The following is a 13820-nucleotide window of genomic DNA, read 5'->3' on the forward strand; positions in this document are numbered from 1 at the left end:
AACAGCTAAAGTCTACAATACACTTACATAAGAATCCCGACCAAGCCATGAAAACCTATCTAAGCTAATACAAACTAGTAAGACTCTGGGACGCTCACCCATTAAGCAAGCTTATGTAAAAAACAAAAAACCTCGCCATTCTAAGGAAAGGAAATCATTCATCTAACCCTTACATGCCAGGCACGCCATTGTGGTATATGTAAGATGCTAGAAACGTCGTAGAAGACTCATAAATAAAAACAACTAAGCAATAACAAGCTCCTTCCCTTTCGGGTTAGAGCTAGGGCCTTCATCCAACTCGTTCAACTTGTCCAACAGATTTGTTTTCACCACCTTCTCCTTTCTCTCCTTACCATCCAGCCTAGTAGCCTTTGTCTTGCTTACAGTACCATATGGAAGCTTATTCTTGCTCCTCGCCGGCCTCCCCCTCTTTTTCTTCTTTGCAACACCACCTACGTCTTGTTCCACCGGAACCAGAATCAAATCACTGAACTGCAAATTCTTCTTTCCCACTGCCAGGCTTAGTTTCACCTTCTTTGGCGAGATGGTGACCTCCAACTGACCACGATCCCTCCGCTTACCAGTCACCGATTCAAGCATCATGTCACTTGTGTCTAATTCCATGATGGTGATTTTCCTGGGTGGTTTGAAGGCAGGAGTAGGCAAGAAGTGTTCTGGGATGGAGTTTGGTACATGAGTTCAAAAAATTAGGGTTTGGCCTTGCACCGAAAACCTAGTTTGCATGGCTGCATTAAACCTGCAACTATTGCTTGGACCTGTCCCAGAACTGGAGGCTGTATTTCCACCTTAGATCACAGCCATCGCTGGCGCTGCCTGCTAGTCACCCAACACTGTATGCTCTGCCTCCTCTTCCTCATCTAATGCTGGCCCCGAGCACGGTAAGCCAACATGAGTTATCAACCCACACACCCCACATCTTCCAAACAGTTTGTCGTAGTGGAATTTGCATAAGAACTCCACCTCATCTTCAACCAAATACCAATGTTGCAGCGGCAAAGGTCGAGTAAACGGAATCTCCACTCGAATCCGATACTTACTGGCCTTTTCCCCGGCTTATCGATCTCCTGAAAATCACCAAGAGTATAACCAATCATCATCATGATTCTTTCAGATCTGAATGCAGGAGGAATACCCAACAGTGTTATCCAGTATGAGCCTTTCACCAGAGGTACTTGTTCCACAGGAGAAACACCATCATCATACATGGCCAACGCCACCGGGGCCCGATTAAAACCCAACGGCGCTCCTCGCCATACTCACTCCAGATCAGATGGATCTGAGAACATAAACAACACCCTTTGGCCCTTTGCCTCCTCCACCTGTAGACTCCCATTCACCCTCTATGCATTGCGAAACATCCCCAAAAAAAGAACAAACCTTGAATTCTCTTGCAGTCAACAATTTCCCCACCATGAAAACATCAGCCTATCGTAATCCTTTCCCTTTAGTTGGGCGCATATCAACTTGCTTCTTCACCTCTGCGAGTGTGAGGGAGGAAGTCAAACGTGCAACCATAGCATCAACAGAGGTCATCATGAAAATCTCTTGAAAGTTTCAAAGAAAAAACCCTAACCCTAGCTCTGGTTTAGAGAGAGAGAGCGACGACTTTTTCTAGCTAGTTCTTTTCAACGGTGGTTCTAATTACTGTGATGAGATATAATTAGAGAAGCACATGATCTCTAGTAGGACGGTCGAACCATTAGATTTGATCGGCTATATATTTAACCTTCATTCAATTGTATGTGCTGATTGAATACTTTTCCTTCACAGTTTATTCTAGCCGTTGTGAGGCTCTTGGCACTTTTATATGTTGAATCGCTGTAGAGATTATTTCTTTATTTACGTAATTGATTTATTATATAGTTATGGTCATTTATACCCTGTAATTATAAGAAGATTGTTTCCTATTAGAATACCACTTATATCAGTATATATACCTCAAATTGGAGAAGAATAGATAATCTCAGATTTTTTTTTACTTTACTTGTAAACTCTCTATGGTTCTCTCTCTCCTCGAGAAAACCCTAAAGGCCGTACTTTCGATTATGAGAAATCGTCCTTGTCCGACAGTGCCCGGAAGCACGGGCTGGGATCTGCTACCGGACGAGTATTGATGGCTATTGCTCATGGGGTTCCATCAGATGGGGTGTTACTCAGGGTTTGTCGAATGGTTTTGGCTGGGATGGTGCGAGGCGGTGGTTGTGCTAACAGAGCCGGTAATTGAGCCCTGATGAAGGTTTTATTGGTCGACGGTGCCACGGGTTTGACTCGACAGTAGTATGTGGTGTGAGGACCTGGATCAGGGCTGGTTTTTCTCCTTGGTGGAGTGGGTTGTAGCGACGTGGCCGGTGGCAATGTGGGTCACAGGTAGTGAGAGATCGTGGCGTCGCGGATCAAGGCGGTGCATGTCGTGCTAGCGTGTGGCGGACTGAGCTTGGCTTGGCTGTTTGTACAACGGGGATGAGATGGAGCATGTGGATTGGACCGGACCAGGCTGATGGGCCTTGGGTGGACTTTTCTTTTGTGGCTATCCTAGTTGGGATTTGAGTTTTGGCCCTTCTCCATTAATTATATTTTAGTATAGTCTTTTACAATAATTTCTTTTTAGGACGCTAATGCATGTTGTGTGCACTCTATGTATCTCTAACGCCTCTGGAGTAGTATGTTGAGTCACAAATTACTTATGCAATTGTGCCCCATAATTATAAAAATTGATTTGTCTTCCATGCTATTTTACCCTTTTTAATCCATTTCCTTTTATTTGTAGGAAACCTTGCATTAAGAATAAAATGACTATTTGAGGCTTGAAATGCGGAGATTTGAATCTAGGGGAAGAAGACACGGAGACTGGAAGAAAATTGCAAATCGACTTTTCGGGCGATTTTTCCGGCAGACTTTTCCGGCGAGCTGCCACTCATGGAGGGTCTTTTCTCCAGCAAAGGAGGACCATGGTGGTGAGAATCTCCCATCACTTGAAATTCAAATATCTCCATACACCTTGTCCTTTTGTCACCTTGCCAATTTGGGACCATTTGTGGGACAATGGTGTAAAAGCATCTCTTGCACACTTTGGGACCAAAGAGGATACACATAGCTGATAAAAAAGAGGCCAAAGACCAATTATTCAGAATTCTTGACTTCATTCAATCATCTTCATCCTATCCAAGATCCATTTTCTCTCTAGAGAAGAGACCCATTTCCACCACTAAAACCACCATCTCCACCTCTAAAACCTCCATTTTCCTCCACTACAACCTCCATTTCCTCCACCACTCAACACCACAACTCATCTTAGAGATCCCAAATTTCACTATTCTTACCAATATCAAGAGCTTGGAGTAAGGAGAAGGAGGTGACTACCACCACATCATGTTCTTGGTGACCCATCTCCACCACCTCTTCCGGCATCATCAATAGTCACCTTTAATCTCTATCTCTTTATGTATTTGATGTTTAATAGAATGTTGAAGCTTGTGTATCTAGCTATGTGTGAGTAGTGAACTAGTTGGGGCTAGGGTTGAAAGCCCTAGCCAAACTTGCTTGTATTGATGCTTTTGTTTATAAATTGATGCAAATTCATGTTGTCATTCTCACATGCTAAGTCAATAGTTGAATGCATTACTTAGACCTAATCAATTTGAGTTATGTGTTTGCCATGACATGAAATTTTTCCTAGAGATTGATTACCTTTACGCAAAAAGGGAGCATGAAAGCACACCATGTGTGCATGTGAGGGTAGTGAGCTAAAATCACCTAGAGATAGGATTGGTTTGCTTGCTTGGTTACCTAACCTCTAAGCTTTATGCATTTAGAGGCAAATGATTGAGACCTATCCTATAATTGAATTTGTCGCTAGGTAGTTAGCTCTAGACTTATCCGGTTAGAGTTATAAAATGAAAGGGGTTTAAGCCTTAGTAGTCCTATCCAGATGTTAAGAGGGTAGTTGGATAATTAGGTTTGCATCATTCATATTCAATTGCTTTAATGCTTGCAAGGGAGGCAAAAGGTGAAACCTGATGCCCTAACTCCCATCTATTTGATAACAACTTGTTTTGTTTAGCTTAGTTTATATTACTTGCTTTCATTGTTTCAATTTGAATAGAAACCAATCTCAAAATCAAAAACAAATCTCTACACACCATCTCGCACAGACTCACCATGAACTTTGGTTCACGTGTGAGCCTTTGTTTGTGATTGTACATTTGCATATTCTTCTAGTTTTTCCTTAGATTTTCCCTAGCTAGGAAAGGATTTACCAATTCTCGTGGGTTCGACATCCTTACTTAGTCCCCTATTCTATAACTTGTACCTCTTGCACTTGAGGGTGGCTTTAATGCTAACATAGTACCAAAGGAGGATCTTTGCTATTTCTACGTACATGACAAGTCTAATGAGTGGGTATATTTCTATGTACCACTGTGGGTACTACCACTATCTTCTTGTCTATCTATATAAGGCAGCAGAAGGGTATGTAACGACTTATTCTGGCTTTAGATGAATATATTGGCTCCCGCCCTATGGGTTTAGGTTTGATTAAAAAAAAATGAAACACTGAAGCATTGACGAATATCAAATTCTTTTATTCTCCTTGGCATCAAAGCAAGTTCGATCCTTTGAACTTGTTTCGTATTTCCCGAATCTTGAATTTTGAAGAACACCTGTAACTTGAAGTATCACCACCACAAACCGCTGCACCAGGAATATACCTTGAAACCTAAAAGTCCCAGATTTGCCCTGTTTTTCTGCTCAAATTGCAATCCCAGAAATTGCTGAAGGCTCTGGCAGCCAAGGATCTGATGCAAATCAGGTTCCTCAACCACAAATAATTAACCATTATCACACCACTACCCAAGACAACTCGGCTTTTCCCACCAGCGTTGTCTTGAATGAGTCAAACTACGACATATGGGCTCCCCTCGTGCAGGTGTGAATTGGACCACAAGGAAAAGTTAGCTATCTGACTTGAGCCAAGGTCGAACCTAACATTGACTCTGTTGAATATGCAGTTTGGGCAACTGAAAATGAAAAAGTGAAGAGCTGGCTCATTGATTCCATGGAGCCATCCCTTATGAACCGGTACATACGTCTTCCCACCATAAAGGATGTTTGAGATAGTGTTGAGAAGACCTTCTATGATGATTCAGATGAGACTTGGATTTTTAAATTGAATAAGAAGTGCTTTGGAGCAAAGCAGAATGGTCGATCTCTTCCTGCCTACTACAATGAACTGGTGGATATGTTTCAGGAGATTGATCAACGCATGGCCTCTTAGACCAACACTGTTGCTGCACCGATTCAAGAGGCATCAGCAATGACCCAAATCAGAGTCCATATGTTCTTGAGTGGGCTTGACTCAGAACATGATCAAGTGCATGGTGAGATTCTGCCCAAGGACTCAAAATTTAATTTAGAGCAGAGCTACGCCTATGTTCGAAAGGTGCAATCTGACATGCAAGCTATGGGTCACTCCACTGAGTCCTCTGCTCTGGCTGCTCAACGTAGGCTGGATCCTCCTCTTGGTTTTTCTGTTCTTCCTAATCGCCACACCACAAGCAAACTGGGTAGCTCGATGATTCGCGATTGTACTCATTGTAGAGACACTGGCCACTAAAAAAAAATGGTGCTATAAAGTCATTGGCTACCCAGATTGGTGGGATTTCACCATGAAACCTTGGAAGAACTTGGACAAAGTTGATGTTGCTATTACGGAGGGTGAGCGTCCACCAAATGCCTCCGCTAATGTAGCGCAGTCAGGTATGAAGTAAGGCATCTATGAATAGTATATGGATAATTGATGCATATGCATCAGATCACATGACTAATGACCCTAGACTCTTGAAAATACTTAACCCTTCCTGGAAGTGTTGTGTCAACAGCTGATGGTAATCAAACTCCGGTTATCGGAGAAGGTTCTGTAGTTTTATCTGATACACTGACTCTTGATTATGTGTTATTTGTTCCCTTTTTGTCGTATAATCTTTTACTGTGAGTCAAATTATTTTGGCTCTTGCATGTATTATGACCTTCTATCTGTCTTTCTGTGTATTTCAAGACATTCTGACTTAGCAGATTCTTGGTTATGGTGTTAGAAGGGGGAAACTTTACTACCTGGATCTAACAGACAGTTGAGAGCAACAATTGTGTCGTTTGGGTCAAGCCAATCAAACCAGTGGAGTAGAGTGATAAGGCAATTGGGTGGTTATGGCATCATCGTTTAGGTCATCTACCTTTCAGTTATCTTAAGAAGCTGCAACCTCATCTGTTTTCAGTTGCCAGCGAGTCTGTTTTTCATTGTGATATCTGTGAACTAGCTAAGAGCCATCATATTTCATATTCTCCAAAAGGAATCTAATAGTCAAACACTTCAACTTACCCACATCACCCATAGTTTGATTTTTTTTTTTTTTTTGTACCATCCAGGGAAACTAAATTATTAGATCATTTATATATTATGCTTCTAATCAAGTTATGAGGCTACGGATCGTGTTTTATTTTAGATGAGAATTTCAGTCATTAAGGTTTGGAAGACAATTTGGAGGATCTGAAAGAAATTTGATTGTAACGACCCTTAGAATTTCCTGTAGGGATTCTCTAGGAACATCTTAATGTAACATTTAACGGTTTAATAGTTAGTGGAAATATTTTACAATGATCGAACATAAGGTTGCACACTGATTGGGTTGGATCAGTTTTGACTCCATACCGTCTATATGCCAAAGTGAGTGGTTTAGGAAATTTGGACAACTGGTCAAAAGGTTATTATAATCTGATCCAATCCAATCTAATTAAAGATAGTTTGGTTCGGTTAGTTAGGTGGTTTCAACCTATATAATATTAACATGCTACTTATAAAAAAATTAATATTAAAATTCAATCTCAATAATAAAAAATTTGTTAAATAAACAATACCTAAACTATTGCTAAATAGCTCGACCATCTCCCCCACATAACCTTGCAGCATGAAAACCCTAAAAAAATTTCACCTTATCCGGCGGCGTGCCGCTCTTCTTTTGTCATCTTCGAACGGGCTCCCTCTTTATTGGCCTTGCATTGGCGTAACTGTGCTGAGGATATGGGTTTCAGTCTGGCGGTGCAGGGATCCAAATAGGATCAATTTGGCTGAGATTTCCTCAACAAGTCGGATGGAGGCATGGTTGATCACAGACTGACTTTCAATAATTGGAGAACTATTCGGCGGCGGTGAGGTATGATCATCAGCGGCTTGGTTTTGATAGTGATGGCTTGAGTTTGGCGGTGGAATTGCATGGGTTTCCTTCTGGGTTTATTGAGATCTTGGTCACAAGATGGTGAGTGGATTGTCAAACCTTCCTTGAAATCGTTGTTGGGAAGCAAGTGGCGGCTACTGAGAGTGGTGACTAGGCTGACTATGGAGTGGCCTCGTGATGGTGGGGTGTTGGTGTTGGTATTGGTGTGTCTACTGTCGTGGGGCCCACCGTTCTTCTAGATCGACGAAGCGTGGGGATGCAAACCAGTGCTCCAGAGGCCTAGGCTCTTATTTCTAGTTTTGCTACATTTTTGCTTTGTGCTTTTGTTGTTTAGTCTTTTTTCATTATCTTGAGCTTTCGAATATGTTTATTAGATCTCAAATAAGTCCATACTGTTTCGAGTTAAGGTTGTCGTAATAGATTCTGACGGATGGTTGGATTTGGGTTGCTGGTTTGTTGTTAATAGAACCCAGTCTTCCTCCGACTTAATGTCGTGCGATTCATTATCAGCTTGTGTTGAGGTTTCCAAGAGATCCTGGAATATCCCACCCAATAGTTTTCTATTTTAGTCTATCCCAATTATTGCTACCTATTTTGGTCAATTTAGCTCGACCAGCTGCTCAATTTGGCATTTGTCGTTGGATCCGTTGACATGTCAGTCTCTCCTCTTTAGAGTGAGGATATGTAGTGTGAGGCTAGAGTTATTTGTCTTTGGTTATAATCCCTTATTGAGTGTTGTGATTATGATGTAATTGCAGTTTATTTGAATGAAGTTTCTATTTATACAAAAAAAAAAATAATAATAATAAAAAACAACAAACAAAAAAACAATTCCTAAATTTAAATTGAATAATCAAAATCCAAAATCAATATTTAAAAACCAAAATCTAGAATAGATTCAAAGTGATTCACTTATTTAATGGCTTAATCATCAATACTAATTTAATATGGTAGTAGTAAAGGTTAGAGAATGAGAGATTGACATATGTGATGTGAGAGGATCAAAAGAATAGCAGCAATTATATACTAGGGTTCTAGGCCTTTGGGCCTAGGATTCAAGATGCATGGAAGTATATCATTTAAGAGTAAAGTTATAATTGGAGATTTAAAACTTACTTGAAAAAGACTAGATAAATTAATATATATTTACTATGTATATAAATTTTAAAAAAATTCCTATTATATTTCAAATATACCAATCGGTTGGGTTTCGACTGGTATATTTGAAATATAATATAAGCACAAAAGAAACCAAACCAACCCAATTTATAAATGGTTTGGTTCAGTTTTGAACCGGCTTTCAATTTTTAAAGTCAAGAGATCTCAACCAAACCATACATTGTTGATCGGTTTTGGCCGACTTGGCCGGTTTATACTGTATTTTGCACACCCTAATTGAATATGTTATTTTTTGTTATGATTATCATTGTTGGGTAGAACATAAATGTAATATTTAGAGCTAATTTCATTTTACCTCTGTAACATTTACACGTTAAATCAGTTATGGCTCTGCTCTTTTAATTTCATCACATATACCCATGTGCTCTCTAATTTAATAAATCATGTCCAATTTTTTCATCAAGTATTTTGTAAGTTGTTAACGTGGTTCTAATGAGCTCCCTTGTATGATGATTCACTAATGTAATATGCAAAATTATGTTGTATGACTACAGTTTCAATATCACACAATAGTTGATATAAATTAAAGCCAAGAGTTAGACAAGATTGATTGAAATTTGTAAGTATAGGGGCACCCGTGATGAAATTAAAAGTATCGGGACACAAATGATTTATGGTGTAAAGATCAGAGAGGTAAAATAAAATTTGTCCTAATTTTTATTATAAATTAAAGTAGGAACAATTTATTATAAGTGACAGTATCACAGTCACCAAATAATTCGCACTCTCTAATCTGCAATCCACACTCCTTTCTTTTTTGGTTGAAATATTTATAGAAAGACAAAATTTACTTTACTAAAGATAAAATTTCAGTTACTAAAAAAGAAACATGAAGTGTGGATTGTAATGAAGAGTGTGAATTTCACCCCTCATAGTGTTTGTGAGAAATGTAATGTATTCATGAACTGATGAGAGAAAATAATGAAATAAAGGGAGAATTGTTTTAAAATGAGGGGTAAGTCTGTACTAGCAAGAGTTATGAGTTGGAGTGAATCGAAGTTTCATTTTTCATGTTGCTGATTCAAGCTCTCTGTGTGCATAAATTTTGGTCTGAGTGACGCAAACTCATCGCGAGTCTGAACCTAGCACTTCCCAAATTTATGATTTCTTACACTTGAGTTGTTCCAATTTAATTAAACATTCGAATCACAAAATAACAACTATTAATGGCCTCGTAATTATTTGCCAAACCTATGACTCATCTTATCGAATATGCTGTCCTAGTTGTCCAGAGATTGGATTGAATTTGCTGTCTATTAATGGTCCATAAAGACAGCCAAGACAAATTGAAAGAATAGTTTTTGTCTTCCAGATCCGACCGACACCCAATTACCCCGATTATATATTTCCGAGCAAAGCCAAAAAACCTGCTTCTTCTCCCTATTTAGTCTACACATCATGATCTACAATAATGAAAAACCCCATAATTTATTAGGCCAAACAAAGCCTTAATACTTGTACATAACCGCTCAACTGGATAACCATGGATTCCGATAACAAGCACAACAGTCAGATTATGCTCTAACTCAAGCACTAACTAATCCTTACCATAATAACAAGCATCATCACACACCTCATTTTCCGGACACTAAACAGATGAAACCAAACCACTCGAGCCGGACCGGATCTTCTCATCCACGGCGTCGTTATTGTTGCAGTAGTTCCTGATCGCGGTAAGCTCGTACGGGGCCGTATCGGTGGCGAGCCACTGCTCGATCGTGAACAGCTGCTGGTGGCAAGGTATATGGGCCCCGGTGGACGTCACCTCGACGTAGTTGACGTACCAGCCGTGGCCGGAGCCGGCGCCATCGGAGGTGAGGTTGAGAGCGCAGATAGGGGCGGTGAGGCAGGGTCCGCGGCCGCTGAAAATGTCAAGATTGCCCCTCTCAAAGTAGTCGTAGTCGGATCCCATCAACCCTCCCCAGGCTTCGAGGTTTCGGATCTCGATCCCGTATCCGTAGCCGTCGTAGAGTCTCACGTTGATGTTGGAGTCCGTCCCACCCTTGATGATCGACCCGGTCCTAACGTAAACCGTGTAAACGCAATCGGGGTCCTGCGTATGAACACAAAAAACCAAAGGAGTTAAGAGACTAAACCCTAGAGAACAAGGACGTGATCAAAAGATTAGACACGTGACGGAGATTTACGTCAGAGAAAGCGAGAGTGAGCAAGAGGGAGAGGGAGAGGAAGAGGAGGAGACTGTTGATGTTGAACGCCATTGTTGCGATGAGTGAAGCTGCGTTAGGTTTGGGGCTGCATAGACTTTTATATAGTACAAATCATATCACGTTGTGTGTATTGTGTATTGTCAATATGTGGATAATGCTTTCGGGGATGATTTGTTCATTTGGTGTCTCGTACCGGTTGGCCCAGAGGCCTTCTTTCCACATTGAGCGATGAGCACCGCTTTGCCATCTTTTCATGATGAAAACGATATATTGATAACTTCGTCCTTCAATGTCGGGTATGCAATGTAGTTAGCCTTTGTAAGGTGTAACTAATTATCACGCATTTTCATATTAATATTATCCTTTTTGTTTTTGGAATTATTTTACAGTGAATAATTATAATTTTAATTTAACGTGTCTTACATTATACATATTACTATTTCATAATCTTACAACACCAATTTTACTCTCTTAGTGAATAATTTATTATTAGATTCATTCTTAACTTTTTCTTACCATATTTTTCTATCATTTATTAAGAGAATTTAATACTACTTCAATTACTGAATTTTATCGGTTGAAATTACAATTTCAATACATTATTCTTTCAATTTTTTATTTTTCTAATTAAATTTTTTTTTTTTTGAGAATGTTCTAATTAATTTGTTAGTGCAAAATTTATGTACTAACAATTTTTTACACTACAACACTGACCATATATAGATTCATATGAAAATGTGAGGGTCTTATATTTTTAGTTTGTTCGAGGTCCCGACAAACTCAGGGCCGGCCCTCTCCGTTAGATGAACTTGCTTATTCTCACTATTCTAGGACAAAATGTATTTTTCATATTATATTTTCATAATTTGAACTGTATGAATAACCCCTAAATTAAGGTAGAAAATTAAATAAAAAAAGCTTAAAGAAATGAAGAAATAAAAATGTACAATATTCAGTAATCCAACAAACTTCTAATTCATATACATGTGTATATGCAAGAGATTTGATATATACCCCAGATGTATATGCAAATAAATTGATCAAATTCTACCGATCAATTTACATATGTATTGCTTTACTTTTTTACTTTCCTTTGTAGATGCACATTGAGCAATTTTTAAGAACTAGGATTCAACATGATTTGGTTGGGCAACAATCAATTGAAATATAAGAATAAGTAGACATTTTTGTCTTTCTTATTTTAATTGTGAAAAGTGAAAACAGTCTGCGTGGAGGGTTAATGGCACCCTTCTTGTCGAAGAAGCTGGAGAAGATGACCGTGTCCTGATTTCATTTTCAGATCCAATGGACAGGGCTAGGGTTTGGAAGGGCGGCTTTTGGGGTTTCAATCGAGCTCCGATCGCTTTGGCAGAGTATGATGGAGTGAATCCGGTGCTGTCAGTACCACTGTAAAAGTCATCATATTGGATGACGTTGATGGGAGTTCCTCTGGCATTCAGATCCGAAAGGATCATGCGCCTGATAGGCAGCACGATCAGGGAGTTCATAGAGTTCGACTGGATGGCTTTTAGGACCAGGGTGCTGTGAATCAGAGTGGAGATCGCCTATACGACGCCATTGCTGCTCAGGCATCGTTTCTAGGTTGAGGACGAGGTCCAGTTCAAATACGACAAGTTGTTTGGGCGCTGTAGTCGTTGCGGGTTCATTACCCATGTGGGCTTGCCATGCTTCGGGCTTGAGTTGATGGAGGACGAGCAAGGACAAGTGGGGACGGTGGAGCAGCCGTCAGCCTTGGCGGTGTTGCGTGGAGGGCCAGAAACAAGTGCTACTACAACTAGGGTTTTGGCAAATGGCCAAACCCTAGTTTTCCAGGCCCAGGTTCCCCGATCCATTCCTAAAGCTTTTTTGCCTCAACATGTGGTGAATATGCGCCGAGCTAGAAGGCAGGTGCAGATCAGGGAGCTTGAGGAGCCACGGCAGGAGGTACCACCTATTACGGGAGTGCGTCGTCATAGAGAAGGTGATGAGGTAACCATCTCCCCTAAAAAAATTCATCTCAGTTTGGCTGTGGGTAAGAAAACTCTAGATGCAGTGACTATGGGCCTTATTGAAGCACCTGTTGGTGCTCCTAAGCAACCAAAGCAAAAATGTGGTCATCCTATAGGAAGCCTCAACAAAATGTCGTATGGTACTGCAGGAAAGAGTAAAATGATTAAGAAGGATTATGACCAAGGTAAAAAGACCAAGAGGAACAATAAGAAGACCAACCTGATGCCGAGGTTGTTAGTTGCTGCAAATGGAGTTAATTCCGACCCTAAGGGGAAGGAGTTGGTCCTTGTCTAGGTTCTCTTATCAATAGACATTCTGGATGCAAGTCTTGTGTCAGGTAGGGTTTAAATCTCTATATGTTTTCCTAAGATGTTTCTAGTTTGTTTTTGTACCACAATTGCGTGTTGGCAAAATAGACTAGATGGTTGATTTTACCTTAGAAAGCGAGGTTTGTCTTGCTTAGTTAGGCTTGCTTTCAGCGAGCGTCCCTTACTTTATTAATGAGTTTAGCTCTGCTTAAATAGGTTTTTGGTTATCGATCAGTTTAGTTATATAAGTTCTGTGAACTCTGGCCTGTTCTTATGGCTTGATTATTAATGAAATCAATTCCTATTAAAAAAAAAAATTTCTCTTTTTCTAATTGAAGAGAAAATATTTGTTGTTTTAATTTAAACTCGAGTGTAATCAACATCAAACATCTAAAAAGGGAGAGTTTTTTTTTTTTTGAAAAGAAAAAGGGAGAGTTAAAGCTTCACAATTTTGCTGAATTACTTTATTAGCCCTGAAACCTTATCAGTACAATGATAATGGAAATGGCAATCATAACCACACATCAGACGTGGGACAATTTCGTATTGGAATGGACAGGTCATCAGCTAAGAGACAAGAGAGTGGGCTTCCTTTGTATATTTATGTTTTTGGTCGCATCTTCATTATTAGAATCAAAACTTAGAGAGATTAGTTGCAGTTTCTTGTAGCATCAAAGTGGTTTAAAACTTAAAACAGTAGATCAACCATCAAAATTTAAGGTATCAGAACCGCAAACTGTCTAACATAATCTATTTTTTCATTCAATTAATATTTGTAGTTCCATATTCACGTATATTTAACTCCCCAAAAGAAAAATGAGAAGAAGAAAAAGAAAAAGAAATGACCATTATCTTGCTTTTCTTTCTGGTCAGACAAAATGTTAGAAAATTGTTTGAGGCTTCTAATG

At 39.6% G+C, this 13820-nt stretch overlaps 1 protein-coding gene across 1 annotated transcript; it reads right to left on the reverse strand.

Moving 5' to 3' along the window:
- Window positions 1-9830: 9830 nt before the first annotated feature.
- On the reverse strand, window positions 9831-10734 carry LOC112190879 (PLAT domain-containing protein 3). The gene is made up of 2 exons (XM_024330385.1): window positions 10574-10734; window positions 9831-10479 (listed from the first exon to the last, which is right to left on the reverse strand). The coding sequence occupies exons 1-2, from the start codon at window positions 10643-10645 to the stop codon at window positions 10015-10017; spliced, it is 537 nt and encodes a 178-aa protein (XP_024186153.1). The 5' UTR covers window positions 10646-10734; the 3' UTR covers window positions 9831-10014.
- Between the last annotated feature and the right edge of the window lie 3086 nt (window positions 10735-13820).

Source organism: Rosa chinensis, chromosome 2 (genome assembly GCF_002994745.2).
Source record: "Rosa chinensis cultivar Old Blush chromosome 2, RchiOBHm-V2, whole genome shotgun sequence".
Lineage (NCBI taxonomy): Eukaryota > Viridiplantae > Streptophyta > Magnoliopsida > Rosales > Rosaceae > Rosa > Rosa chinensis.